General features: G+C 32.9%; 1 protein-coding gene across 3 annotated transcripts in view; it reads right to left on the bottom strand.

The window, feature by feature from the left end:
* Positions 1–2310: 2310 nt before the first annotated feature.
* SMC3 (structural maintenance of chromosomes 3) overlaps positions 2311–26757 on the bottom strand; it is a 46393-nt gene continuing 21946 nt past the window's right edge. For all 3 annotated transcript variants that reach the window (XM_001368518.5, XM_056820203.1, XM_056820204.1), the window contains 19 exons: positions 25699–25863; positions 25289–25410; positions 23955–24168; positions 22139–22242; positions 21663–21762; positions 21159–21319; positions 19167–19308; positions 12880–13030; positions 11773–11925; positions 9199–9350; positions 8791–8949; positions 7811–7918; positions 7052–7160; positions 6228–6475; positions 5911–6123; positions 5167–5358; positions 4826–5003; positions 4018–4124; positions 2311–2783 (listed from right to left, as the gene is read on the bottom strand). In XM_001368518.5, coding sequence (XP_001368555.1) covers positions 2712–2783; positions 4018–4124; positions 4826–5003; positions 5167–5358; positions 5911–6123; positions 6228–6475; positions 7052–7160; positions 7811–7918; positions 8791–8949; positions 9199–9350; positions 11773–11925; positions 12880–13030; positions 19167–19308; positions 21159–21319; positions 21663–21762; positions 22139–22242; positions 23955–24168; positions 25289–25410; positions 25699–25863 — 2850 coding nt within the window. In that variant the 3' untranslated portion in view covers positions 2311–2711. The remainder of the gene's footprint in view (positions 2784–4017; positions 4125–4825; positions 5004–5166; positions 5359–5910; positions 6124–6227; positions 6476–7051; positions 7161–7810; positions 7919–8790; positions 8950–9198; positions 9351–11772; positions 11926–12879; positions 13031–19166; positions 19309–21158; positions 21320–21662; positions 21763–22138; positions 22243–23954; positions 24169–25288; positions 25411–25698; positions 25864–26757) is intronic.

Raw genomic sequence — 26757 nt, forward strand, 5'->3', positions numbered from 1 at the left:
TGGTCAGAAAGCTAAAAGTCTCAGAGGTTGAATCCAAATCAGATATATTTGACTTGGAAAATTTAGTGCTTTATCTATTACATCAAGCTGCCTTTCTTGTTCTTTAAATAAATGCTCTAAGATATGGTTCTTCTGGGCCAGGAAGCAAATTCACCAAAAGCAGTTAGATTCTCTTATCTTTCCTATTTTGCTCAAGTATTCATTTCCTAATAACTTTTTTTGTTATGTCCTTTCCAAGCCAAATTTTAACCATGTACACAATTCACTCAAAGTGAACAGACTTATGGTGCCAAGTAGAAAGAATATACATTTAATTATGTACTTTTTATGCATACATTTTGTGGATTAGTAGTTTATAGAAAAAAACCTCCTTAAAATAAAGAGGTCCCAAATGGGACTCTCATTACCATATTTTACACTAAGAAGGCTTATAGAAAAGCTCTAGCATATAAACATACGTACACTAGTCATTCCATATGTCACTGAAGTTGAGCAAATCTAAGATAAGGCAATATTCATATCAACTAGGATGGGAATTTTGGCATCTCAATGAAACTTCTAACAGTCTTCATTCAAATATATGTCAACTAAATAAAAGCTTATAATATTGATGTCAGAGGGAAGAGTCTAAATTTTATATTTTGTCTTCAATATCATATTGCATTGCATGTCTTGTACATTAAATGTTTACAAAGAGATCAAACACAAAAGGAAAGGATCTACATGTGCAAAAATATTCAAAGTATGATTATCTTTAACAAAGAACTAAAAAGGTGAACACAGCAATAAGAAAATTATACAAACTATAGCACATGAATGTAACTATTACTGTACAATAATTACAAATGGGAAGAATTCAGGAAAAACTAGAAAGAATTCTATGAATTGAAACAGAGTAAAATGAGTAGAATTGCAAAACTAATTTATATGGGGATTCCAACACTGTAAAGAAAAAAACAATTTTGGAAGATTTAAGAACTTTGGTCAACTACCTAACTATAGAACACTGACTGATACCCAAAATTCCTAGCAGAAATAAGGGATGTAGAATTAAATACACAATTTCAGATGTGTCTAAAGTGTGGATTTCTTTTGCTTAACTAGGCTCATTAATCCCAAGAGTACTTTTTTAAAAAGTGGGAGCAATGGAGAGAGGGGAGTGAGAGAAAAATAAAGATACAAAAAAATGAGTTGTTGAAACATTTTAAAAAATAACCCACTGGAAATCTATATCAGGGAGGGGGGTTGGGAGTGAGGGGGAAGAATTAGGCCAAAACTTAAAAAAACTAATAAATTTTTTTTTCATGTAAAAAAATTAAAACCCACAGAGTCAGGTAGGTGATTCCATGGATAGAACCAGGCCTGGAGAACAGAGGTCCTGGGTTCAAATCAACCTCAGTTACTTTCTAGCTATCTGAATCTGGGCAAGACACTTCATCCCAATTGCCTAGTCCTTAACCACTCTTTTGTCTGGGAAGGAATATTTAGTATCTTAGTAACAATTCTAAGATGGAAGGTAAGTTTTTTCAGATTTTAAATTTGTGTTGTGCAATATATGTTTATTTTTAAAAAGGAAGCTATTTGTAAGATTCACAACATCAAATACAATCCTCTTTTTTTCTGTACTTTGCATACAAAAGGATTTGTGCTAACTGGTGATTGTCAAATGACAAAAAACTTATTATTTTTAAAAATTGTTTATTAAAGACATTTAAAAAAGAATCTCACTATATCCTCACAGCAACCCTCAAATTTTATAATCCTCGTACAATCAGAAGGAAATTAGTTAAATGGGACACTAGAATTATTTTTTGCCAAGTTCACAGAGATAATTTTGATAAGAGACCAGGAAATATAAAATTGGTCTCTTGACTCAAATAGTATCCTTTTTAGTAATATCCCTTAATGTCCACCAGCTATGTTTTCAGCCTGAAGAAAGGAAAGGTTGAATAATTGAAGGAATAATTTCTAATAAATTTGCTGATATAGATAGGAAGGCAGGATTATAGGTTAATTTCTTATATTCACTATTACTTATTAAGTTATAAGATTTGTTTAAAGAAAAGTTCTTCTAAAATATGAATAACTCCTTTAAGTGAAATAAATCTTACCATGCTAAAATTGAGAGACCAAGATATTCTAGGTTAAATGAAGAGAATACTAAACTTTTCCATTTCAGAAATAATATTTCTTTCAATGAAGTCAAATTCCTTTTAAATATTTATCCTACACCGGAATAGTTAAAAGATGCTACTTTAAAAAGAATCAAATCAACTTCTTCAACTGTAAATGAAAACGCACACCCCTCTATTAAGTTACAGCCATTAAAATCAATCATTTAATTGAAGCTATATATTTTAAGCAGTACAATTGATAAACTTATAATCACGGAATAATCACGGAAAGCTATCAAGCATGTCTCAAAAAGATTTAAAACAGCAAAGGGACACTTTACAAAAAGATTGGAGAGGAAGAGTTCTTAACTATAAGTATAAAGGTACACAGAGATTTTATAAAAAGAATACAGCAATAGAAACATAAAATGAATACACAAGGTCATCCAAAACTAAGAATCCCTGGGCCTTCTTAGTTAAAATATAAGATCAAAAACTATTTTGACAATGACCAAATATTTAGTTTGAAATTTACAGTTCCTCAGTTGAGGTTTCACACTATACACATCTTCCAAACAAGCTGCCAATATTTTCCAATTAACCATGAGTAGTATCATCTTCCACAAAGTCTTTGGCCATCTCTGCTGTGATCACATCGATGTGACTAACCTGATGGAACAAAGTACATTTAAGCACAATCCCACAAAGTAGATCATATAACACTGAGCAATTATAATGTCTTGTATAAATTAATGTATATTACAATTTTATAAATACTATTAAACTGATGTGGAAATTTTTAGTGAAACTGACATTAACAATTTATTTACAATATCATTTGCCCTTCATAGTGGGCAAGAAAATTTTGAATTAAAAAAGTGTGCAAGTGCTTTTGCTTGACCTTTTGAATCATCTCTCATACAGCTATAAATACCTCAAATTAATTACTCATCATAGGATCAGAGAATTCTAAGGGTAGTCCAGTTCCTTCTGAGTATGTTTTAATAACAAAATAATATTGTATGTTTAGTATTTCACATATAAAATATAAATTAACATATTAACATATACTTTATATACTGCTGTTGTTTTAGTCATTTTCAGTCATGTCCAACTCTTGTGACCCCATTTGGGGACTTCTTGGCAAGGATACTGGAATAGTTTGCCATTTCCTTCTCCAACTCATTTTATAAATGAGGAAACTGAGGCAAGTTAAGTGACTTGCCTAGAGTCATTCAGCTAATTAGTGTCTAAGGCCAGATTTGAACTAAAAGAAGATGAGTCTTCCTGGCTTCAAACCTGTTTTTCTATCCACTATGTCACTTAGCTTCCCTATGATTTATATATACAAATACACACATAAACACACAAGGCAAGGCACACATATAAAGTAAATCATGTGCATGTTTGTGACTGGTATTAAAAGTAGATTTTAAGTTTCTTTAGGGTAGAGATGTATGCCATTTTTTGCTTTTATATCTTTAATGCCTACTAATAGTAGATGTATAATAAATGTCCATTGAATTTAATTTTTTTTTTCAGAGCACAGGGGAAGTCATAAAAGAAAAAAACAGTAGAAGACTACAAAGGCATTTTTTAAAAAAGATGAAGTTGTAGAATGTTTTCCTAACTCCAATAAGTCTAAAAACAATTATCTAGCACTCATGATGTAATCAATAAATAAAAGACTGTAATATGGATGGGTACCTCAGAAGCTGACAAACTTCTACTCTACGGGGACATCTCAAAGAAAAAGTTTACTAACATCTCAAATGATATCATTAGCTGATCATTAACTACGTTCAACTTTTTTTTTTCATTTCTTAAACAGCAAAAAAGCAAAAACCAAGACAAATTCTCAAAGAGTAAAAACTAATATTTCATGGAGGGGAGGAAGAATTACCTTATTTCTGAATTTTACACCATAGAATTTGTCAGCTGACTCAAGAAGTTCAGGCCTGAATGTAGTTGTAATAAACTGAGCGTGTACAGCAAGTTCCATAATCATATCTGCAAAATTAAATGTTAACTTAAAGCAAATATCTCATAAATAGAAAATTAAAAGAACAATATTCACATCCCTAATACACTATTAAGAATGTGTATGTATTACTATTTGTTGATCGAACAAAGATGACCAATAACTACTTCATAAAAACCATTTTCTGAGAACCAACCTTGTAATTATGGAATGGTAAATACATTTTTTAACATGAAGAAACACATTTTTATTTTAGTATGAAATTAATTCAAATGCCATCTCTCAGTTTTAACAAACATGCTTACCTAAGAAAAAATGAACTTTTCCTCAAATATTTGAAAACATTTTACTACTGTAAGAGCTAATAATTCTTAAACTCTAAAAGATGATAGTTTATGCAGACCCTGTTACAAAATCAAGTAGTTTACATATTATGCGTCATTAAAAAAGTTATACTCCTTTCATTACATGACTATTTATATACAGAGAAATATAAAACAGACTTTTAACATAAAAGGCTTTCATGTGAAAAATAAGGCAGATTTATTATCTCGATTAGAACATCAGAAAAAGTCTCTGGAGATGAGATCTATTTCTAGCTTATAGCACTCATCTACCTAAAACCAAGAACCTACCATAAAAGACAAATAACTGTAATTCTGTAGAGGCTAGAGATTTTATTTCATTAGGCTCTGCTAGACATGAAAAAAGCACAAATTAAAAAACTTACCCGAAACAGCCTTTCTGTGTTGAGCATCCAAAGCCTGGTCAATCTCATCAAACAAGTAAAAAGGAGCTGGGTCACACTTCTGAATTGCAAAAATTAGTGCAAGAGCCACCAAAGATTTCTGTCCACCTGAGAGCTGTTGCATTTCCCTCATTTCACCTTGCTTTCCTGTAAATGATACCTATGAAAATATTAAATAATGAGTCTTTAGCCTACAGTTATTGAACCAAAACTACCTGCCATGAGGTCCCTCAGAAAGTTTTAAAATATTTACATCCACAAAGACTAATTTAATTTTTTCAATAACGCATTTGAAAAAAATCAGACTTAAAAAATCATTTTACCCGTATTCCTACTCCAGTGAATTGGTCAACTGATGGGACACTGCTTTGTGAGCCAGAACCTCTCTCACTTTCAGTACTCCCTTCTCCTTCATCTTGAGATTGACTACCTTCCACATCACCTTTCTTCATCACCAAGGTAGCTTTGCCACCAGGTACCAATTTCTGAAATACTTCACTGAAGTTCTTTGATACCTTGATAAAAACAAAAACAATGTCATTTAAATTCTCTTGAATATGTCTTGTAAAAGTGGAAATGATAACTAGGTTTTGATCAAGGACACATGTAAAACCCAGTGGAACTGCACGTTGGCTACAGGAAGGGGTGGGGGAGGGGAGGGAAAGAATATGATTCTTGTAACCAAGGAAAAATGTTCTAAATTGACTAAATAAAATCTTTTTTAAAAGTGGAAATAATAACAACTGTTGCTTGAAACCAAGAAATATAATTAAAAGCTATATTGGTATTAGGTGAATCTTCCCTTACACTGCATCATGAAAAGTTAGGATAGATTTGAATATTAATTATGGCAAACTGAAAGTAATGTTTCCTGCAAATATGGAAACAAAATTATGATTCAAGTATATAAGAAGTATTTTTTTTCAAAGTGCTTCTATTAAGGCAAGGAAACTTTTTCATATCTTATTAGATTCACTCTGTAGTTTGGGAAAGAAAGCATAAACAACTCAAACAAAATATACAGTTGAAGTTTCTTGACAATGAGGGCCAACATAATTAAACCATACCTGTTTGAAAGTTAATTGAATAGCCTCATATTTCCGGAGTTCAAGGACATTCATCAACTCCATGATTGATTTGTAGCCCCTATCTAGTTCTTCCTGTCTTTTAATTAATTTCTCTTTCTGCTCAGAAAAATTTACAAATTGATCTAAGGCTTTTTTATTAACATGACTGTATTTCTTTAGTTCCGTGTTGCATTGTTCAAGTTTTCGAAACAGCTATGAGAGGGGAAAAAGAAAACAGTAAAATTTTAGATCAATTCTAACTAAAACTTTTACATATACAGTAAAACACACTAGTAGGTCTCCAACTCAAAACTAACCTGTTTGAGGCTTAAAGTTTGGTATTTTTCAAAAGCCTCCTGGGGAAGTGAACCAAGCTCTCGAATTTTCTTCATACACTCTTCTTTCTTCTTCAGAAGCATACCTTGCCGGTTTGTCATTTTTTCAAGCTCTTTTGTATCATGGTTAATGGCATCCATGTGCTCTTTTTCCATAGTTTTCCAACGCTCCATACTCTTCTGAAGATCTTTAATTGCAACTTCGGTTTTGTCAATAGAATTATCCAAATCTAAATAAAAGGAAAAAAAATTGGAATTTAATATACACTTAAAAATCATTGTACTCATTCCTTGATTAAAGTTTTGATTTTGGCAACAACATGGCAAAATGGGATTAGGTTTGTTTGGTGTATACGGAAGACAAATTATGAGAATTATGAAAAAGAACCACTTAAAAGAACAAATTAAGTAGTATATATAATAAGTAGAATAGTGTTGTAGAATGACCTTGGTATTTCTTGATTTTTTTTAACATAAATTTTTAAAAATTGGTCACTGAATTTAAACTCCAAAATTTTGAGATATGACAAATTTCTTCTTTAGTCACTGTGACTTTTAGAGAAATTAAGCAATTTGTTTTTATTGAAGTATTGGTGACAAACTTTTCAACTAGCTAGGATTTATTGTTTACAATAAATTTTATCTACCACAAATGAATTATGACAGTGAATACGCAAAAATAAGTAATACATGCTTTTCTGTTATTACCTCACTTAGAAGTGAAAAATCCTGTAACTAAAATGTAATGATCTTCCTTATAAATGTAAGAAAATAATTAAACAGTTTTAAAAAAATAAGAAACCAACCATCTGATCGTGCCATTGTATCTTTTACACGTTTGTTGATGGCTTCAAGTTCTGATGTTGTAGCAGTAAGAACAGTACCACCTTCAGTCTCTCTTAGTTCATTAAGTTCCTGCAATACAAATGTTTTCAAGTATTTAAACTCATAAAGCAACAAAGTGTAATTCTCATTAGATGACTTTAAAACCAATCAAACTTAGAGAGAATGCAACTCTTCTTCTTGGCAGATGTGGAAGACTGAAGGGTAGGGAACACTGTAAATGTTAGTCTCAAATTGATTTTTCTTTCCTTTCCTTTTTTATTTTTTGTTACAAGGAATGCTTTCTGGGTTGGGGGAAGAAGGGAAGGACATATGCCAATACAAAAAGCTATCAATAAATGATATTATAAAAATATAATTGAGAGGTAGGGGATGGGAACACATTCTAGCAGTAAATATAATCACCTTGAGGACAAGAACTATTTTTCATTTTGTCTTTAAATCCACAATGCTATGCATCATTGAATAGAGAAGAGGATGTTCAGAATATACTTGAGATCGCCAAAATTTTCCAAAACTGCTGTGTTAAAGCATGTCAGAGCATGTTAAACACTGGCACAATTTTTTAAGTCAGGAGCATAATTATTGGGAATATTCTTGAGGAAAAAAATTAGGCCCAATCAACTTCCACTACTTAGAGAATATGACTGCCACATGCAGCAAGAGATAGTTATCAAAGAGATAGTTATCAAAAGAGTCCATGAAGACAAAAGCAACCTTACCTGTTCTACTTGGTCTAAGCGTTTTCTCAGATTCTCATTGAGATAAGTCTCCACTCGAGTTATTATGCCTTCCAATTTAATTCTTTCATTTAAGAGCTGTCTGTTTTCCTAGAATTAAGGAAAAAATGAGTCATGGATACAAAATACAAATTTTACTACACTAAAGTGATGTTTTTCTAACACTGGTACACAGACTGATATTAGCTACCATCAGAGGTCAATGGAGAATGAATAAATATTACTCTATAATTTTGTGAGACATAAATGACCCCACTTCCTATAACATCCCTCTTCTATGCAATTTGTTCTACTAGTGGCTATTGTTTCCATGTTATGGGTTTAAACTCAAAAGACATATTTGTTATTTTTCTCCCCACCTTTTTTCCTGACCTTAATTATCACCTTTGCCTTCAATATCAAATGCCATCAAAATATATTTAAAACAATGGAGCTATGAATGTACACATTATTGTGTGTTTGAGAGTTACCACAGTAAAAATGCACCTCTATAAAAACACCCCTAAGATTGCTTGTGCCAATCATAAAACAAATCAAGCTATGGGAGCACACATGTAAAGCAACCTTTAAAATTATATTATTTCTTGATACTGACATATTTTCTAGATAGAATTTAAACATCTCAGTATGACATTTATATTCACTTTAAAAAAAAATCTACTTTAACCCTTAAACATTCTTTTACACATGAGTCAGCATAGTAGAGTGCTAGGCTTGAAGTCATGAAGATTTAAGTTCAAATACAGCCTCAGACACTTAATAGCTATATGACCTGGGCAAGTCATTTAACCTCTGTCTCAGTTTCCTCCTCTATAAAATAGGAATAATAAAAGTTGTGAGGATCAAATGAGATAATATTGGTAAAGTACTCAGCATGCTGTCTGGCATATCATAAGCAATATATTAAAAGAGTTGCCACAAAAGTGATTTTTTAAGAGGATTATTTAGCAAAGCATACTTACTTGTTGGAGCAGCCGAATTTCATCATTCAAATCATCTACTCGTCTCTGGTCTTCTAAGCTGAGCTGAGAGAGTAAATCTGTTCCCAGTTCTGCTTTCAGTGATTCTCTTGTCGATTCCATGGCATGTAAACTTGCCTCTAAGCTTTGCAAGCTACGTTGCTATATGACAGATGAAGTTATAAATGTAAATACTCCTTAAATTTTAGCCTACATGTACTTACATCAAAGTCAGAGGAAAAAAATATTATAGAAAATGAACTTAAAATGCCAAATTCTAGAATGCCATTAAAATAATTAATTATATAATTATATAATGAAAATTAAATTAAAATAATATAAATTCTAAGGTTATTTTAAAAAAATCTCTAGTAATGATCAAAAGAGAGGAACTTATGAGGTCTTATGTACCTTTGGCATAAAAGTTTTTTCAGACTGTTGTCTCTTTTCTTTTAGCATCTTCATCTCGGATAAAATACTATCTCGGGAAGCCTTGAATTTCCTTTGCTGGGTTTCAATTTGTTGCATTTGATTCATCAGTTGATCAATTTCATTATTAATCCATACAATGGGCTAAGGAAAATTCTGTCCAGTTTTAAACACAAAATTATTTTTCCATCCCCTATCGTCCCCCTCCATATACTTATTAACCCTTAAATATCACATATCAGAACAATCTTACAAAACTATGGAACTTAGCAATGCTGAATTAAATACTGGATACAATTACTAAAAACATCTACTATATGTTTACTGCTTTCTGAACACATTATTAGACATTGCCAGTGTGTTGATTTTACTTAATTTCTTTATAGTTATAAATTACAGTTAAAGGGTAGATTTATGGAAAATGGCAGAATTAACTGGGAAAAAGCAGTAATGCTGAAAAACTAATCTAAACCTTTATTTAAATCATCCATAATTATGCTATTATAATCTAAAAGCACAAAGTACATTATTTCAGCAATAATAGTATGAAAAAAATCAAGAAATCTATTTGTATCTTCCAAGAAAATCAGACTGATGATACTACATATCAACTATTTTTATCCTCTTAACACTTTCTCATTCTGCTTTTTTAAAAATTTTGTCGAATTTAACCTGAGCACAACATAATTCGACCATCTCAATCCCTGTACCATAATGATTAATAGAATCAAAACACATTCAACTTTTTGGGGTATATGTCCCTTTTAATCAGAACCCAATTCAACAATCAAAAGTATAAGGTCAATTAAGAAGAGACTAATTCAAATCATTGGTTGTGCTTGGTTCATATTAAAAGGCATTATTACTATTCATATTATATCAGATTATTCCGACATACAACTCCTGTTTACTCATACAAAAATCCCAAGTCAGAATAATTCATTCTCACAACACTAATTTCTTTTGAAATCCTCCTTTGTCAGTGGCTGTAACCACACCTGAAACATTAGTCACAGAATCTATATCATAGCCCAGGATATGCTGATAGTCCAATAATAATAACATTTTACTTTCTACTTTTCAATATGTTATTCAAATCTGTTAAAGTTATAATGTACTCACTTAAGATAACCTGGAAGAACTGACGAAGATCTAAACAGTGGTATCATTAATCATAAGCCAGTTTGAATCTCTTGGATTTTGGTCTAGGTATAGGGCAAGGTAAAGAGAGACTCATTGCTTGGAGGTGATGATGCAAGGTTATCTGATAACAGAAAGCAAAACAATGCAATTCCTAGTCTATTTCGGTCCTCCCCTATCATGGAGAATAAACTTCAGACTGAAAACAGCAAAATTAAAATGGTTCAAAGGAAAGTGAAGTAGAACAGAGAGCAGATTTCAAGAAAAATACTCATATATGACATTCTATCTCCTGTCTCCAATCCCTTGTAGTAGTTGTCTATTCCTGGAACATATTTCCTCCTAAGTCCTATCTCAGAATCCCTAGTTTCCTTCAAAGTTAAGTTGGCATATCACCTGTACCATAGCCTTTTTTGATGGCCCCATTAGCTTTTTTGAAAAAAAAAAACAAAAAAAACGTATCATCTCTTTAAAATTTTATACTCTGACTCATCCTCCCAGCCTATCTCCTCTAAAAAGTAGAATTTAGTTAAAAAATAAGAGTTAGGGGAGCAGCTAGGTAGCTCAGTGGAATGAGAGCCAAGCCCAGAGATAGGAGGTCCTGGGTTCAAATCTGTCCTCAGACACTTCCTAGCTGTGTGACCCTGGGCAAGTCAATTGACCCCCACTGCCTAGCCCTTACCACTCTTCTGCCTTGGAACCAATACCTAGTATTGATTCTAATATGGAAGGTAAGGGCTTAAATAAATAAATAAATGAATGAATGAATGAATGAATGAATGAATAAGAAATGAAGGAGATATCAGAAAAACTTGGGAAAACATTTACTAACTAATGCAAGATGAGGTAAACAGTAGAATAATCTACATAGTGACAGTGTGTAAAAATAATCATCTCTGGGGACTTGATGGCTTTGATCAACAAAATGACCATAATTCCAGAAGATTCATGAAGTATGCTATCTACTTCAGATAAGAGAACTGATGGACTCAATGCAGACTAAAGCATATTTTTTTTCTTTTTTGAGGGGGATAGAGAGAGGAACACAGCTAATATAGAAATCTAATGTTATATATTCATGACAGATTTTTCTTCCATATGCCTTCTCATTGAATAATAGGGTGAGAGAACTTGGAACTTAAATAAACAGTGTCTTCAAATATTTTTTTAAGGAAAGACCAAGGAGGAAGGTAATTATTATCAATAAATGCTGGTAGTTAAACACAAAAAACAGAATTAAAGTAATTTTCTTTTTTAATCCTGCTTACAAGGTAGATGCTAAATAATAATGTTGAAAGTGTTCATATCTAAATAAGTGAGAGGAAAATATTAATTTTCTACCGGTTGAGAAAAACTATGTAATTTAATAAAAACAATTATAGAAACTTCAACATATTTCACTCTCTAAAAGGATATTTTCAATATTTCTACGAAGATTTTCATTGAGTTTGGCTTCAAGTTCACCTAGTTCTTCTTCAGCCTTTCTAACATCTTTCTGCAACTCAAGGCGAGACTTTCTGGTATCATAATATCCTCCAGTTAAAGCACCTCGATGGCTGACTTGATCCCCTATAAGGAAGAAAATAGAAAAATAGTGATTTTGTATAGCATACACATTTGTATAGTGTTTCCGAAAAACATTTCCTTCTAAGTAAATAACTTAATTAGATTTTAAAGTGACATTCACAACTGTAGAAATCTAGGGGCAAAATGAGACTTTGATCTTTAGGTTCAAATCTGGCCTCTGACACTTCCAAGCTGTGTGATCCTGGGCAAGTCACTTAACGCCCATTCCCTAGCCCTTACCACTCTTCTGCCTTGGAACCAATACACAGTACTGATTCCAAGACGGAAGGTAAGGGTTTTTATTTTTTATTTTTTTAATTTTTAAAGCACTTTATTGGGGATATAGACTCTAAATAATCACCCTAGTACAAATATCAATAATATGGAAATAGGTCTTGATCAATGACACATGTAAAATCCAGCGGAATTGCATTTCAGCTACGGGGAGGGGGGTTTGGGGGGAAGTGGAACCATGGAAAAATATTCTAAATTAATTAAGTACCCCCCCCCAAATAAATAAAATGAAAAAATAAAAGCACTTTATTATGCTTTCTAATTAATCTCTTATTTTATATATGAGAAAAAGGAGACCTGGAAAAGTAAAGTGACTTGTGTGAAGTGACAGCTGGAAGGACATGATCATGTTTTCAATCTTCCCACTGTACTATATGGTGCCATTGTCAACTAAACTAGATATATAGAGAAGCATGGATATCCATGGCAAAATTTAGGAGAAGTAAAAACCAAAAGATATCAATTAAAAAAAATGTAAAAATGTTTTCTTATAAAAAAAAGCATAACAGTATTTTAAAGGGACATAAGTTTTTAAACGCTCTTGAAATTCACAGCTCTAACTTTAATGACACCTTAATAAAATGTTGTTATATATGACAAAAAGTTAATTAGCTATAATTCTGAAGTATAAGAAGTATTACTGATATGATATTGACTACAAACCTTCCAAAGTAATACAGTCCATAGTAAAGGCACGGGCCAACTGGGTAGAAACTTCCATGCTCCGACAAATCAGTGTCTTTCCAAACACATGTTTGAAAGCTTTATCAAATCTTGGATTGTATCTTAGTTTACTGATCATTGGAATAGCATCCTGAAAAGAAGTAGTTATGTTACCATGCAGGAAGATGTATGTATAACATTCATCACATCAAAGTTAACTAATGAATGTTGACAGAAATACAAATAGCAGTCTTTTAGATATTTTTGCAATATCATGAAATAGTATCAAAAACTAAAGACTTGGAAGGGACCTTAAAAAAGGCCGTCTAGTTAAACCACCTCATTTTAAAGATGAGGAAACTGAGTGCTAGAGTGGCTACTTGCCCAAGTAATAGAACTAAAGTATAAGCCAATATTTATTAAACACTTACTTTGTGGCAGACATGGTGCTAGATTATTGGATACTAAGAAAGGCAAAAGCATGGTCCCGGCTCTCAAGACACTAACATTTAGTGGAGAAGGCATCCAATATGTATATACAAGAGAAGTACAATGCACATAGTAATGTAAAGTTAATGGGAAGACATTAGAAGCAGGGGGATTCGGAAAAAGCAGCTTTAGAAGGTGAGATTTCAGTTCACTTTTGAAGGAAACCAAGAAAGATAGAGTCAAAGCAATGTGAGAGATCATTCCAAGAATGGGGGACAGACACAAAGACAATCACGACCTGGAATGCTGTGTGAGAATAACAAGTAGGATAGTGTAGCTGGCTTTGAGAGAGGGGAAAACAGGTATATTAATGTACTGCTGATAGAGATATGAAGTGGTTTAGCCATTCTGGAAAGTAATTTGGAATTGTAGCAAGGAGGTTAATGGTAATAAGATTAATGAAAATATAGATGAATTGGTTGAATCAAAGGATAAAGTAATTAGTGTTAATAATTACAGGGGAAAAGAAAATTGTAGTGTAAAATTGGTAGAAAATTCTAATGATTATAAATTGAAAATAGTGAAGAATGTAAACTAGATAATGATAATGTAATTGTAAATGAGAAAAATGATACCAAGGAAGAGAGTATAAGGACTAAAGGGAGAAGTGATAAAGCTGATTATGGAGTTAAAGATGTTAAATCCTAGGAACATCATGTAGTTCAAGCAGATGTAAACTTGGATTTACAGGAAAGGAATGAGCTTTGTTCAGATGTTACTGTGCTTGCACCAGTATTGGAAACTTTTCAACCTCCAAACAGTACAGAACCATATGTATCTGTCACGATAGGTGATCAGATTTATGATCTTCTGGTTGATACTGGAGCCAGTAAATCAGTTTTGCAAAGTCTTCCTAAGAATTGTAGAGCTGTTGGCACAATGGAAGTTATAGGAGCTATTGGAAAACCAGAGAGTAGCTAAATTACAGCTAAAATGATTACTTTAGGTCCTTTATCTGTGGAGCATGCATTCTTTGTATGCCAGACTGTCCCAATGAATCTTCTAGGTAGGGATTTATTATGTAAATTACAAGCAACATTCCAATGTACTGATACTGGTGATATTTCATTACATCTACCAGAAGAATCTCTGAAAGCTTTTCCATTGCTATTCTTATATTCAATCAGTACAGAGGATGCGTGGACTCTATCTATCCTATATATGGGGATATCCCTGAAGGTTTATGGTCAAAATCTTCCACAGATGTAGGTCTATTGAAATTAGCTACTCCTGGAAGGGCGAGGACTAAAGAAGGATCAGTTCCTTGTGTACCTCAATATCCCTTAAATAAAGAAGCAATAGAGGGTATTAGACCAATCATTGAATCCCTAATCCAATAAGGGATCATAATACCTTGCTTCTCAGAATATAATACACCTATACTTCCAATCAAAAAGCCAAAGCTAGATCAAAATGGCAAAGTAGTATACAGATTCACACAGGATTTAAGGGTGGTAGATTATTATGTGGTAAAGACACTTCCTATTGTACCAAGTCTAGCTGCTATAATTTCTTCCATTCCAAGTCAGGCAAGATATTTCACTATGGTTGATTTGTGCTCAGTGTTTTTCTCAATACCAATTCATGAGGATTCTCAAAAGATATTTGCTTGTACATGGGAAAAAACCCAGTGGAAGTGGACTTGTCTTCAACAAGTTCACGGACTCACCAAGCCAATTTTCACAAATTTTAAATAGAGATCTAAAAACCATAACATTCAAGGAAAATAAAATAGTGCATTTTGTGGATGATATTCTCCTTGCATACCCAAATGCTAAAATATGTCTCAGAGATAGCAAGATTCTTTTGATAGAATTATATAAGTGTGGGCATAAAATCTCCAAGGCAAAATTACATTAGGTTTTGCCTCGAGTGCAATATCTTGGATTTGTATTATCAGAGGGTTCCAAAAGTACCACACAGAAAAGAATAGCAGACATCCAGAAACTGAGAGCACCTAAGACCAAAAAGCAACTCAGAGCTGTTTTTGGAACAGCTGGTTTCTGTAGGCAATGGATACCTGGATATAGTGAATTAACGAAGCGTCTAACAGATTTAACCAGGAATACAGAATCAGAAACTCTGAAACTAAAACCTGAACATCTACAAGCATTAAGTAAGCTTAAAGAAGCCATTTTATCTGCCCCTGCTTTGGGTATCCCGGACTATACAAAACCATTTCAACTGTTTGTAAATGAAACTAAAGATATTGTTTCTGGTATACTGACACAGACTTTAGGACAAAGTTATCATCCAATTGGATATTATAGTTGTCGGCTTGATCTAATAGCTGCTGGTACAGTTCCTTATCTAAGAGGTGTAGCAGCTGTAGCTGTGTTAGTCCAGAAGTCAGCAGACTTAGTTTTGGGATGTCCATTGACTGTATATTGTTCACATCAAATAGGAACACTAATGAGGAAATTTCATACTCAAACATATTCAGATCAACGAATATCTAAGTATGAAATTATACTCCTACGTAGTGAGAACATCCAGTTGAGAAAGTGTAGTGTATTAAATCCAGATACACTTCTTCCTGATTTGCCAAAGAATGGTAAACTACTACATGAGTGTGTAGAAGTAGTAGATCTAGTGGATATGCCTAGGATGGATTTGAAAGACGACTCCAATTAAAAATCCAGATTTGGTGTTATTCAATGATGGATCTTCATATCTGTTTAATGGAATTAGATGTACAGGTGCTGCAGTTGTCACAGAATTTGAGACACCGTGGTAACCTTAGTGCTCAAGGGGCAGAGTTGGTTGCTTTGAAGCAAGCATGTCTTCTAGCTGATGGCAAAAGTGCAAGTATTTATACAGACTCTCATTATGCATTTTCTGTATGTCATGCTACAGGACAGATCTGGAAAAATGAGGTTTCATTACTGTATCAGGAAAACCAATTGCTCATACAGAAATAATAACCGAGTTCTTGGTTGCTATCCAAAAACATAAACAGCTAGCAGTGATCTATTGTAGAAGTCATAATTATGGCAGAGATTCAGTCTCTAAAGGAAATTATAGAGCTGATATAACTACAAAATTTGCTGCCAGGAATGCTCCAGTGTATGTAATGAATGTCAACTATTGAATCTGATGATCTAGAAAAAGCTTATGAAGACTTAGTAGTAGTAGAATGTTCTGTATTAGATGATAAAGAGTAGTATTTATGAGTTTAATGTTTGCATGAAAGTTGTGTTTATCTTATGCTTTTTGGGCTATACTTTTGCATATGTTTGATCTCTATTTGAAATCTGTACTTGTTCATTATTTAATTCCCTTTTTTCCTTACTTTGATAAAATCCCTAGAATAGGATAGTATTAGATAGCTTAAGATAGTTGAGTGCAGGTTGTTTGTTATTTGGGGTAGATATTTTAGTTTAAGTAATATGTAAGTTAGTTAGTGCACAAATGCCAAAATACTATTTTCAACATGATTTAGGCTTTGTGCAAAAGGGGGACTGTAGCAAGGGAAAGTAAAAGAGTAAGACTGACAGGCCTGGATTCTGAGAGCTACTGGGTCAGGAGTCTAAGTTGTTGAAAGGAACAGGTTTCCAACTGTCAGTCTGGAGCTGAAAGTGAAGCCTGTAAGGTGATGATCTGATCTCTCCTGTACACTCTTGGACAGCTTGCAAGCAGCCTCTTTGAATACCATCAAACAAGGGTGAGAGGAAATTCTCCATACCCTCTGGTGGACAGAGTGGAAACTTGGAGAAACCTCTCTTTCCTAGGACATCTGACTCAGCTGGATTCCTGTATCTGACCCACCAAGGACCTTCTGTGTGTGAGAAATCTGGTTCCCTATTGGACTTAATCGTAGGAAACTCAGATAATTAGTTTAGGGTAGTTAGATAATAGGTTTAATAACTGGGTAAGTCAGATGCAAATGCCTTCCCCTTATCCTCCCTTACCTTCTTTGTTAATAAATTCATTTTATTTATATGTGATTCTTCCCTTGTGTATAACCTTCCTAAAAATCAAAATAACAGAATTAAAGCCCCAGTGACTAATCTATGCATACCTAACTGCTGAATCATGGTATAGTGCCTGGTCCATAGTATGCATTAATTGTGCATAAATAATGAGTGTTTATTGACTAATTGATACCACTACTAATACCTCAAAGAAATCTAAGAAAAATTTTCTGTATGTACAAAATATCTATAGCGGCTACTTTTGTGAAAGCAAAGAGCTAAAAACTGAGGAAGTATTCACTATTTGGGGAAGAAATTATGGCATACATATAAGTAGAATGGACTGAATAAGATGACAAAAGGGACAGTTTTAAGAGAATCTTGTTAAGTACTATAAGAATTGACTCAATAAAGTAAGCAGAACCAAGGAAATAATTCATACAATAGCAACACTGTAAAAATGAACAATTTTGAAAGGCTTAAGAATTGATCTATGCAATAACCAACCAAAAGTGTAGAGGACCCAGGGCAAAGAATGCTACTTATCTTTTAATAGAAAGGTGATAAGACTCAAGATGCAGAACAAGACATATTATTTTTGGATAGTCAATGTGGGAATCGTTTTGCTTGACTATTTTCGTTTTGAGGGTTTGGTTTTTCTTTTTTCCCTACTTAAGGGAAAGGTGAGGAGAGGAAATACAAAGCCTAATTGAAAAAAGCATTAGTTAAATTAAAAAGAAGAGTGCTTTGCTGCAGTGAGGGACCAGCTGAAATTATGAGGTTAGAGTCTGCAATGTACCCAAATCCACATAGCTTTGTGTTGGAGTTTTTTCAGCTCCACTCAGTAGGAAGGTCCTTGGATTAAATCTAGAAGCAGACACTTTTAGCTTTGTTACCTTGGGTAAGTCACTTAACCCCCAATGCCTAGCTCTTACTGCTCTTCTGCCTCAGAACCAATACAAAATATTGAGTTTACCACTGAAAGAGTTTCCTTAAAAAAAAAAATCAAATAAATTCAGTCCTCTTTCCATTGTATCATACCAAGAAATGATGATTTAACACTGTAGAAATTTTAAGATTTCTGATGTGTATGACAGAAAAAATGAGTTACTTTCACATATCCTAAAAATAAATAATGCTAAATTAACTGTTAATCTTATGCTGAACACCTAACCTTAAAGTAAATTTATAATTCACGAGCAGGCTTCAAATTTTAGAAAAAAACAAGCTCTTAAAAATGTCAACCTCGGGGTTTTTTTTCCAGGTAAAATACTTTATTTCTACCTGCCAAAATTGTTTTTAAAATATCAATAATTTTTTTAAAAAGTCAAAAGCATTTGATTGGTGGAAGTAGGAGAAAAAGGAGAAATATGGGATAATTCTAAAAAAATTCGACTACTTACCAAATTAAATAATAGTACTAAAAACAAAATTACTAAATGGTATAAAAATAATAAAATTACTAAAAAAAATTTCTACTCCTCCAAATCAGACATTTTGCAAAAGTTTTATGTTGTTAGAATACACAATAGCAACTGCCAACACACTACTGCATAACATATGTAATAAGTATATATTGGGGCCCAAGGAAATAACTAAATAACCCATATCCTTTTATAAATAAGAGGCAACACTAGAAAAATAATTTTTAAAAACATACCCAGCTGGTGATAAGATTATACATTTTTCTTTCAGGTAATGGTAAATAAAAATGTTTTCTTCATTTATAGGCTAAAATGCCTAAAAATGTATTGAGAAATACATAAAATCGAATACATACCCATATACACATTTCCTGCCTTGTGTACACAAATACACACAAATATACACACACTCCCCTTCTCTCCCTTACTCACACACACATATCCCAAGACACTAACTTACATTGGTTTCTGGATAGGCTGTATCTCTGACATCCAACTTGTTGAGAGGCAGAAAGGTCACTTCTCCTGGAAGGTTCATTTTATTAAACTCCATTAAAATCTTGGTACTCACTTCATCTGAATCCACAATATGATAAAACAGCCTAAATGTAAATAATATATTTATGTTTTGGGGGCTTAAATTTCAAGTGATACATAAATTTCTAATTAATAATCATAACACATTTATATATACTACCTTCTAAGTTTTACAAAGAATTCTGCCTTCAGCCAATTCTGACCAAATTTTATTATCTCTATTTTACAGATAATTAAACTGAGGCACAGGGAGGTAACGTGATTTGTCTGGGGTTACATGGTAGTTAAATGACAGCACTACATTTCAAACTCTGGTCTTCTGATTTCAAAGCCAATATTTTTTTCCTATGATTCCATAATCCATCTCAAAAATCTAAGTAATCTTTTTTTTCTCCAATAAATATGGTCCAGCTACTTTAAGAAAACTGACTAAAATACTTTAAAATTTCTTTCAACTATGGCCAGGGTCAAAGTTTTTGACCAAAAAAGAAACAGAACATCACAAGAAATAAAACATTTTACATAAAAGCGAAAAGTTCTTACACAAACAAATCAAAGCTATTAGAAGACAAATAGTTGACCGGGAAAATTTCTTTGATAAAAGTCTGATAACCCATGACTAATAGAGAATTTGATATAAACAAAAAAGAGCAAGGACCATTTCCCAATAAACAAGAGGTCAAAGGATATGAACAGTTTTCAATAAGACAGCATATGAAAAATGTTATAAAAACCAATAAGAATAGTCCTGGGGGGCAGTTGGGTGGCTCAGTGGATTCTAAGTCAGGCCTAGAGTTAGGAGGTCCTAGGTTCAAATCTGAGCTGTCACCCTAGGCAAGTCACTTTTCACCCCACTGCCCAGCCCTTACTAATCTTCTGCCTTAGAACCAATACATAGTATTGATTCTAAATCAGAAGGTAAAGTAGTTTTTTAAAAAAATAGTCCTGAAAGTTAAAACAACTCTGAGGATTCTCTATCCTTTATTTAGTCAAAATTCTTCCCTTATCTAGAGTTGTGAATAGCTCCTTCTTTGGTCTTCTCATATATATTTATATGACTGTTTATACCTAAGTCAAGTATCGATATAAGATTTTAGATATATAGTATGAGATGTTAATGTATAACTAATTTCTGACTCTCTTCCAGTTTTCCCAGAGCCTTTGGTTAAATATTAAGTCTTTCCCCCAATAATCTGAATCCATGGGTTTATCCAATACTATATAACTAATATGATCTAATACAATTATGTTTAGTTGATTCTGGGTCTTATTTAGCTATTGTTTCACTAATAATTTTTTTTAAAGCAATACCAAAGAGTTTTGATGATTACTACTTTATAGGTTAGTTTGAGATATGGCAGTCCTAAGTCCCATTCCTCCACCCCCTCAACTTTCCCCCCATTTATTTTAAGATTTTCAATTTTTAATTCTCCACAAAAATTTTATTAGTTTTTCTAGTTCAGACAATCTTTATTTGGTATTTGGATAGTATGACATTTAATCTCAATAATACTGGTTTTTTTTTATTATATTAGTACAGCTGGGCCTATTCTCAAAGTCAATCTAGCTTAGTAGGACTCAGTAGAATTTATATACTGCCGTGGTCTTTGAAAAGAGTTCCTTCCATACCATAAGAGATCATAAAATTCAAATGACAAACAAAACTACATTAGCGCATGCTTAAGAGGAAATATCATGAGAGCAAGGCAAAACAAGGTGAAAACTCTGGCTTTTGGAATTAGAAATTACTTCCTGCATTTTTCATTAGAAAGTTGAATAAAAAGCTGATAGCAAAGATTAACTTCAAATGTTCATATTATTCTCAAACATACTATTTCAACAAAAAATTGTCATTTGTATATTTTTTTGCTCTTAATCTCATTCTGAACCCTGAATGGCAAGGTCTCTACTTCACCTGTTTCCAGCAGTGACTTCAACACATGTGTAGAAAGCTGGTTCACACTCAAAGTTATTCATCACAATACCATGATAACCATTTTGAACATGCTGATTTATTCCTTTTCGACGAAAATGATCCAAAACTTTGTTGATGCTGTCTATTCCATTTAAAATGGCCTGTTTAAAAAAGAAAAGCATTTGGAAGTTTAAAAAATTATCTCCAGCAGCATTTCTATCAAAAAGAATGCTAAGTTACATAGATTTTTATGACACTATCTAAAATATTAAAAGCATAAACAAACCTTAATACTAGAAATGGCTCCTACAGATAATACAGTTATATTACTGACATTCATAAGATACCTCTCACTAAATGATTTGCCGAATGCAATATTTACTACCTAGCACCAATGATCCATTAGTATGACTGATAAATTCTCCTTGAGGTATAACTTATTCCATGAAATACTGGTAACAACAGTCTGATTCAATTAAGTTTACTGAAAAGAACACTGCCTACCTTTCCTGTGGCTGCTCTAAGAAGTTGCTGCTTCTTTTCAAGATCTTCTCGTTTGGCAGCAAGCGCTTGCTGTTCTGCATTTTCCTCTCTCCATAAATAACTATAAATAAAAATTAAGACTTCCTTTAATTAAGCAAATGAAGACATTAAGTGGAAACTTCTTAAAACAAAATAATGGAGGCACCTATATAGTACAGTAGAAGAGTACCAAAGGCATTAAGAGAACTTAAGCACAAATCTGGCCTCAAGAGACTTCCTAGCTGTGTGACCCTAAGCAAGTCACTTAAGTCCAACTGCCTAAACCCTTACCACTCTTCTTCCTTAGAATCAATACTAAGACAGAAAGTAAGGGAATACATTTTTTAAAAAATAATGAAATTAAATATGAAAAATGAATTAATGTTCAGAAATGTTATAATGCTTCAAAACAAAAAATTATTAAAATTTATACATGAAAATTAAAACATATTACTAACTTTCTTTCACTCTGTAATTCATCTTTCTTATTTTTCACTTCATAATATTTTCTATCCAGTTCTTCTACTCGAGCCTTGACTTCATTAAGATCCTGATCCAATTTCTAAAGAAAATAAAAATCATAACATTACTTTAAATAAAGACTATATTTTAATATGTTTTTTAATTGAGAAACTACCTTCAGAGACAGAATGTCACTGCAGTCTTTTTAATTAAGCAATTTATTATAACATTACTTCTAAAGAGAAAAGACAAACATGAAATAAACTCAGCCCTAGATAGCAATGTTATCTAAATGAAATTCAATTCATTAAAAAAATTCAATTCGCATTACTTCCTTAAAATACATACGAGGATTTAAAATTTTTTTTATTTTTATTTTCAGCTCCAAATTCTCTACTTCTCTCCATCCTCCCCTACCCGTCAAGAAGGCAAGAAAAAGGGGCAGCTGGGTAGCTCAGTGGATTGAGAACCAGGCCTAGAGAAGGCAGGTCCTAGGTTCAAATCTGACCTCAGCCACTTCCTAGCTGTGTGACCCTGGGCAAGTCACTTGACCCCCCCATTGCCTAGCCCTTACCACTCTTCTGCCTTGGAGCCAATACACAGTATTGACTCCAAGACGGAAGGTAAGTGTTTTTATTTATTTATTTTTTGAACATTATTTTATTTGGTCATTTCCAAACATTATTCATTGAAAACAAAGATCATTTTCATTTCCTCCCCCCACCCCCACCTCTCCCATAGCCGACGCATGATTCCACTGGGTATCACATGTGTTCTTGGTTCGAACCCATTTCCGTGTTGTTGGTATTTGCATTAGAGTGTTCATTTAGAGTCTCTCCTCAGTCATATCCCCTCCACCCCTGTAGTCAAGCAGTTGCTTTTCCTCGGTGTTTTTACTCCCAGTTTATCCTCTGCTTGTGGATAGTGTTTTTTAGATCCCTGCAGATTGTTCAGGGACATTGCATTGACCCTAATGGAGAAGCCCATTACCTTCGATTAAGGGTTTTTATTTTTTAAAAAAAGGCAAGAAAAACTATACCCAGTCAAGTAAAACATCTGCATGCTAGCCAAGTGGGGGGGAAAAAAAGCAAGGAAAATAAAGGAAAAAAATATGCTTCTATCTATACTCAATCCATCAATTCGTTACCTGAAGGGGATAGCATTTTACATCATGCATTCTTTGGATTCGTAGTAGATCATTGTATTGATCAGCATTTCTAAGTCTTTCATAATTGTTTATGATATTGCTGTTACTATATATACTGTTCTTCTAGTTCTGTTGACTTCACTTTGAATCATCTCATAAATCTTCCCTGGTTTTCCTGAAACCACCCCCTTAATTTCATAAAGCACAATAGTATACCATTATATTCACATATTATTGTTTGTCCAGCTACTCCCCAATTGAAGGCCATCCTCTTAAATTTCTAATTCTTTGCTCCCACAAAAATAGCTACTATAAGTATTTTTGTATATTTGTCACTATGATTTATTTTTCCCCCATGCTTTTATGAACCTAGATTTTATTTTGTATGATTCCATTCTTAGAATTATAAAAGAGAACATAACCAATGGAAATATAGAAACAGTATGAAATAAGGATTAAAGATTTACCCAAACTATACATTGGAATCATTTTTCCCTCATTTTCTATTATATGGCAATAACTCATTCTGTTTATTTCAGAGGACCAGACTATTCAGGTTTTTCTATTTAAAAATAAAACTTCAAAATGAAGATAAATATTTTACATTTTAAATTTGCTAATAACTCCCTCAGAGCTAAAATAGAATAAAAATTTTAACTTCTTACATTGTATTGTTCCAAATTTTTTTCTTTATTAGCTTCAGTATCTTCCAGATCCTTGTGTATAGCAGCAATCTGTCGTTTTTTGTCATTAATGGCTTGATCTAAAGATTTTAGCTCCTTTTTAATCCACTTATCTCTTTCTTCTTTGGATGTAAACTGGCTTCCCCGACCCTGCTTTGCATAAAGGTCTGTTCTTTCCTGGGTAGCTTGTGCCAATCTAGTCATGATTGATGAATATTGAAATAGGCCAAATGAGAAAAAGAGTGTTTAATACTAAAAAACTGGAAGTTAACACTATACAGAACATTTGTTAGACAGTTTTGTATACCATAGTATGATAGCAAAGACATAAATATAAATTTGTATTCCCTGACCTCAATGACTCTAGTGAACTGAATCCACTCAAATTTAGATTGCAGTCAGCAAATTCAAGGGGTATGCTGGAGGTTTGGTTTAAACCAAAAAAGTCTGGAGGATAATGAGAGGATACAGGGAGTTGGAAGAAAGGAGAATTGGTCCTAAGGTTCTCCTAGGCATGAGTTAACTTTTTGTGTTATGAACTCTTATGGTAGTCTGGTGAAATCTATGGACTTATTGTCAAATTGTTTTAAATAAATACAATATACAGCATTGCAAAGGAAACTTAACTCTGCCACATTATGAATACATGTGGACATACATATGCATGTGAATGTACATAAATTGATACAAAGTACTATGCTTAATTCCATATTATCCAATTTTATCAAAGTCTCTCTAGAAATTAGTTAAGACTGGTTCTCAAATGAAAGCCCAATAAACTTTCAACAGATCACAGTAATTTGTAGATCATCTAACATAGTCTCCTCATTTTGGATGTGGCTCAGAGAGCTGAACTGTCCAATTTATACAAGTATTAAGTAGCAGGGTTGGGATTCAAACCTAAGTAAAAAAAAAACAATATAACAAATTTGCACAATACACAATAATATTTTAGAGTTAAAAGAATAGCTTGTAAGAGGTTAAGTCCAACCTTCTTACTTTACAAAAGGAAACCTCTTTTGGAACTCTTAGTTCCAAATCCTTTGTTTTTTGTATATGCTGCCTTCCTAGCAACACTGATACATGCTATAACTGTGAAGTAAACAAAGATAGCTCCTAATGATGTAGCACATTAACATTTTAAAAGAGCTTTGTACATGTTATATCAGCCTCATTTCTTCATAATGATGCCAATAATATTAAGAAAGTTGAATAAATATACTATACAAATAATATTAATTTAAAATTTTAACCTTTATCTTTTCTGAGTGTGGCCCCTAAACTTAACATTTGTATCAGATAAAAAAATCTCAAACCTAGCAATTCCTCGCTCTTCCTTTTCTTTTACACTGTTGAATTTAGGCTCAGTTTCTGCAAGTTCTTTTTGTTTTTCTTCTATTTTCTCAAGAAGCTTCTGCCTTTCTTTTAACAGGCGTTTCTAAAAACAAAATCAAAGATATATGAGAACTACTTCAGTTAGTTTTAGAATTCTAATGCAAAAGTGGGAATAAAAACTACCAATCAAGAAGCAATGCAAGTCACAAAAAAGCCATCTTATTGAATTCTTTTACTAATTGATTCAACAAACATTAAGTACCCATCTGAACTGAAGTCATTTGGATGTGGCAATTTTCTGAAAAAAGTCAGACATTAATTCTTGTGGCAAAATTTGCACAATCAACTTTTTATATCACACACAGAAATCTTTTTAAAAATTTCATCTTACCCTCTGTTCACTGTTGCCTGCTAATTCATCTTGCAAATCCTTAGCTTTAAGTTCTAATTTAGTTCTCTGCTTAATTTGTTCCTGTCTTTCAGCACTAAGCTGCTCTTTTTCTTCTTTCATTGCTGAAATTTTTGTTTTTAATTCTCGAACCTGTCGTTCAATATCCTGTATTTTTAAAAAGAGGAGGAGGGGGAAATAGAAATTAGTGGAATGTCACAGAACTAAAGATGTAAAGAAGAGAACATAAAAATCATCTCATCCAAGTCCCAAATTTATATATAAACTACGGCCCAGAGAGGTTAAGTGACTTGATCTGAATACTGAGCAATTCACAACAAAATTTAGGTTTTAACTTTTAATTTGTTCCTGACTAAATCTAATTCTTTTCTAAAGGTAACAGAGCCAAGATTTATATCTAGGTCAACTGACTGAATTCTCTTTTCTACTATATTATAACAACTATAAGGCCAATAGGAACTATGGTATGTCACTAATCTTTTCCCCTGTCTTGTGTCTCCTTCCTTTTATTACTATCTTTTCTGTATCTTCTCAACATTTTAATTCTTCAAAGTGGGGCAGGGTCTAAGTTATAAATAAACAAAGTATTATTCTCCTCTTCCTATACTCAACACCTGGCAACTTCTATCTGCTCTCACTCTACCACTCAAACCATAATCTTTCATCAATTCATTTTTACTAGCTATACTATTTCCCTTTCCCAATTCATCCCTTGGTGAACTAGTTCAACTCTATATTGTCGTCCTCTCTAAAGTCTCTTGCCCTCTTTTGCTGGCCTTGTTCTGTCAAGCCCCTCAGTCTTAGATTATTCCCACCATCTGCTGCCTTCACTCCTACAACCTGTATGGCTAAACAAAGTCATAAAAAAATCAACAAACTGTGATGACTAGAATACCATCACTAGGTCTGTATCAGATTAAAAAAAAGGGGGGGGGGACCCTATTTGTACAAAAATGTTCATAGCAGCCTTTTTTTGTGGTGGCAAAGAATTGGAAATTGAAGAGATGTCCATCAATTGGGGAATGGCTAAATAAATTGTGC

The sequence above is a fragment of the Monodelphis domestica genome, chromosome 1 (genome assembly GCF_027887165.1).
Source record: "Monodelphis domestica isolate mMonDom1 chromosome 1, mMonDom1.pri, whole genome shotgun sequence".
In the NCBI taxonomy this organism is placed as follows: domain Eukaryota; kingdom Metazoa; phylum Chordata; class Mammalia; order Didelphimorphia; family Didelphidae; genus Monodelphis; species Monodelphis domestica.